Below are 4,193 nucleotides of genomic sequence, written 5' to 3'. Positions count from 1 at the left end.
TTATTCCCCGGGGCCGGCCTCGGGGAATAAATTGTTCGGGGAGGCACCGGGAACGGGGAGGGAGGACGAGGTGAAACGGTGACAACGTCGCTGAGAAGATGACGGGGAAAGGCAACAGGACCCGGCCAGCCCGGAGGGGTGCGGAGGGGAGGCCGGGACCGGGTGAGAACGGCACCGGGACGGGAAGGACCGGGAGGCACGGCACGGGAAGCGGCCGGCCCCCACCCCACGACGGGGCTGCGCCGTGCCGGGACCGAGCCGTGCCGAGTCCAACCCGTGCCGTGCCGTGCCGAGCCGTGCCGGGACCGAGCCGTGCCGGGTCCAACCCGTGCCGTGCCGTGCCGAGCCGTGCCGGAACCAAGCCGTGCCTATCCGAGCCGTGCCGTGCTCGACGGCGCCGCTGACCTCACGCGGTCACGTCGGCGAGCGGCGCGGCGGGGCCGGGGATTGGCTGGCGGCGGCTCAGCGGCACTTCAAAGGCGGCGAGGGAGCTACAATTGTGGTGGAATGGGCGGAACTGATCATTGTATTGCACACCTCTAAAAAAAACACTGCCTCCGATTTATCAATATAAAAAAGATCCTCTGAGAGGAGGGCACTTTTGTGTGATGGCAACTTCACTTCTAGGGGTGAGTCTAAGGGTTTTTTTTCTCTTGCTGGTTTAATTAGTTTCTTTTTAGTGGCGATTGGAGGGGGTTAAAATAACCCCTGTCTTGACCGGGGCTATCAGTCTCCTCTATTGAGCCTTTTTTTTTTTTTCCTTTTTTTCTTTTTTTTTTTTTTTTTTAACTTAAGTACAAGCGAGTTTAGGAGAAAAGAAAGAGCGAGCGGGGGAAAAGGGGGCAGAGTCACTTTTCAGCGAGCAGGAAAAGGTTTTGAAGGGCATTTGTAGAGACAACCTACAGCGCCTGGGCTGTGCTGCTCCTGTGCCCCCGGAGAAGTGGCCTTTCTTCTTTCCATGTGACTGCGGGAAGGGAAAAAAAAAAAAAAAAAAAAAAAAAAGCACTGTCGATTTTTTTTTTCCGGTGCAATTTCTAATTTGCAACAGATTTGTGGCTTTTTATTTCCCTTTAAAATAGCACAGCCCGCCGCGTGCAGCAGGTACGTTGAACTCGTGCATCCATCCATGTGTGCATACGCGAAATTGATGTCTGTATTTAATTACCTTCGGTACGCGAGCGAGGCTCTTTGAGGAAGCCTTTGTGTTGTTTTTTTTTTTTTTTTCTTTCTTTCTTTCCGTTTTTGGAAGGGAGCACTTTGCTAAGCCTGCACTTCTCTCTTTAACTATTGCCCGCGGAGCGGAGACCAGCCGGGTCCCGGCGAAAGGGACCGGCGGAGACGTAGCTGCCGCTGTGCCGGGGGCGTCTTTTAAGCCTGGGTAACAGGAGCAACTTTTTTCCTCCTCTCCTTTCCCTCCCCTTTGGCTCTTTCCCTCTTTCTTGGGAGGCGAGGAGAGGCCGGGAGGGCGCTCGGAGGCAGAGCCGCGGTGCCGGCAGCCCCGTGCCCGAGGCCGGGCGGCAGAGCGGGGCGGCGGGGGGCGGCGGGCGGCAGTGGGGCCGCTCCGTCCCTGACGGCGTCGGGGCGCCCCTCTCCCCTCTGTGCCCGCAGGAGGAACCGCGGGTAGGCTCCACGCCGCTGGCCATGCTCGCCGCGACCTGCAACAAGATCGGCAGCCCCAGCCCGTCGCCGTCCGCCCTCTCGGACAGCGCGGCGTCCTTCGGCAAAGGCTTCCACCCGTGGAAACGCTCCTCCTCTTCCTCGGCCTCCTCCTCCTCCTCGGCGGCGGCGGCGGGCAGCTGCGGAGCCGTGGGCTCCGGCCTGCCGGGCTTCGGCGTGCCGGGCGCGGCGCGGAACGGCTCCTCGGCGGCGGCGGCGGCGGCAGCGGCGGCGGCGGCGGCGGCCGCGCTCGTCTCGGACTCGTTCAGTTGCGGCGGCTCGCCGGGCTCAAGCGCCTTCTCGCTCACCTCCAGCGGTGCGGCGGCCGCCGGCTCGCCCTTCGCCAACGACTACGCCGTCTTCCAGGCGCCCGGCGGCGGCGGGGGCGGCGGGGGAGGCGGCGGAGGAGGCGGCGGCGGCGGCGGGGCGGCGGGGCAGGAGGCGCACCAGCCCGTCTTCATCTCCAAGGTGCACACGTCGGTGGAGGGGCTGCAGGGCATCTACCCGCGGGTGGGCATGGCGCACCCCTACGAGTCGTGGTTCAAGCCCTCGCACCCGGGGCTGGGCGCAGGCGAGGTGGGCTCGGCGGGCGCCTCCAGCTGGTGGGACGTGGGCGCCGGCTGGCTCGACGTGCAGAGCCCCAACGGGGCGGCCGCGCTGCCCGGCTCGCTGCACCCGGCGGCCGGCGGGCTGCAGACGTCGCTCCACTCGCCGCTGGGCGGCTACAACTCGGATTACTCGGGCCTGGGCCACTCGGCCTTCAGCAGCGGCGCCTCCTCGCACCTCCTCAGCCCCGCCGGGCAGCACCTCATGGACGGATTTAAGCCAGTGCTGCCCGGCTCCTACCCGGACTCGGCCCCCTCGCCGCTGGCCGGCGCCGGGGGCTCCATGCTGGCCGGCGGCCCCGCCGCGCCGCTGGCCGCCTCGCCGCGCTCCTCCGCCCGCCGCTACTCGGGCCGGGCCACCTGCGACTGCCCCAACTGCCAGGAGGCCGAGCGTCTGGGGCCGGCGGGGGCCAGCCTGCGCCGCAAGGGGTTGCACAGCTGCCACATCCCCGGCTGCGGCAAGGTGTACGGCAAGACGTCGCACCTGAAGGCCCACCTGCGCTGGCACACGGGCGAGCGGCCCTTCGTCTGCAACTGGCTCTTCTGCGGCAAGCGCTTCACCCGCTCCGACGAGCTGCAGCGGCACCTGCGGACCCACACGGGCGAGAAGCGCTTCGCCTGCCCCGTCTGCAACAAGCGCTTCATGCGCAGCGACCACCTCAGCAAGCACGTCAAGACCCACAGCGGCCCCGGCGGCGCCGGCGGCCCCGGCCCCGGCGGTCCCGGCCCCGGCCCCGGCGGCAAGAAGGGTAGCGACACCGACAGCGAGCACAGCGCGGCCGGCAGCCCGCCCTGCCACTCCCCAGAGCTGCTGCCGCCCGCCGAGCCCGGCCACCGCAACGGCCTCGAGTGACGGGGGGAGGCGCGGAACCGCCGCGGCCCGGCACGTCTCGCTCTGGCACGGCTCGGCCCGGCCCGGCACCCCCCCGGGCGTGCAGCCCCGCGCCGGGGACGCGGACACGTAAGTAGCCTCAGCCCCCGCAGCCGGGTGGGCTCCGGGAACGGCCGCGACCCGAGCGACCCTGCTCGGGCTGCGTCGAAAAAGGAAAAAACAAAACCAACACCACCAACAGAAACCCCAACCCAACAGAAAAACCCACGTTCTCTCTCATTTTCCTGCTGGAAAATGGCCCGCGACCCCCCCTCCATCCTTCCTTCCATCCCTCCATCCGTCCTTCCTTCCTTCCCTTCATCCCTCCTTCTTTCCTTCCCTCCGTTCATCCCTCTGTCCTTCCGTCCCTCCGTCCCTCCATCCCTCCCTCCAGCGCCAACAAACCAACGGCGCCCCGGGGCCCGGGCTGCCCCCGGTGGGCTCCGACGGTAGCGCCCGCAGCGCCGTCGGGGCTCCCCCATCCCCTTACCCACGAAATCCCCCCTGCTCCCGGAGACCGGAGTATATTCGTCCCCCTTCCTCTCCTCGCCACCCCCACCCCCGCTTTATTTTTATTTTATTTTATTTTTTAAACACGTCTTTTACCTCCCCGAGTCTACATTTTTATTCCGTTTGCCAGCGCATTTGTTCTAATTCTCATTTGAGTAGGAATCGCGAAATACGCTGAAATTAATTATGTTCAAAGGCATATATTTTTTAAACTCCAAACAAATGAAGAAGCACCGTTGGTTTCAAGTGAAGCTGTGGTCCGAATGCCAAAAAGAGGGAGGCCGGGGGAGAGGGATAGGAGAATAAAATATTTGTAAATTACATCCGAACCTATAGGTTTGTACAACTGGGGAATCGTTCTAGATTAGCTAACAATTAATTATAGCTCCACCAATATATCGGTGTGAGCAGCAGTTGTCCAGGAGACGATTTTGTATAGTATTTTTCTTGTAAATTACTTCCAGTAAATATTTGAAAATATATTGAAGTACACTTGAGCTTTTTTTTTTTTAATTTTAATTTTTTAATTTTTATTTCTTTTCCTGTCACAA

The 4,193-nt window shown here is 62.8% G+C and overlaps 1 protein-coding gene across 1 annotated transcript; it reads left to right on the top strand.

The window, feature by feature from the left end:
• The first annotated feature begins 593 nt into the window (after window positions 1–593).
• SP8 (Sp8 transcription factor) lies at window positions 594–3,114 on the top strand. Its single transcript, XM_032182702.1, has 2 exons — window positions 594–629; window positions 1,609–3,114. Exons 1-2 carry the CDS (start codon window positions 609–611, stop codon window positions 3,112–3,114), a joined length of 1,527 nt encoding a protein of 508 aa, XP_032038593.1. The 5' UTR covers window positions 594–608.
• Window positions 3,115–4,193: the final 1,079 nt, after the last annotated feature.

This window comes from Aythya fuligula, chromosome 2 (genome assembly GCF_009819795.1).
Source record: "Aythya fuligula isolate bAytFul2 chromosome 2, bAytFul2.pri, whole genome shotgun sequence".
NCBI lineage: Eukaryota > Metazoa > Chordata > Aves > Anseriformes > Anatidae > Aythya > Aythya fuligula.
Note: the sequence above shows the minus strand (reverse complement) of the source record. Positions and strands in the feature narration are given on the sequence as shown.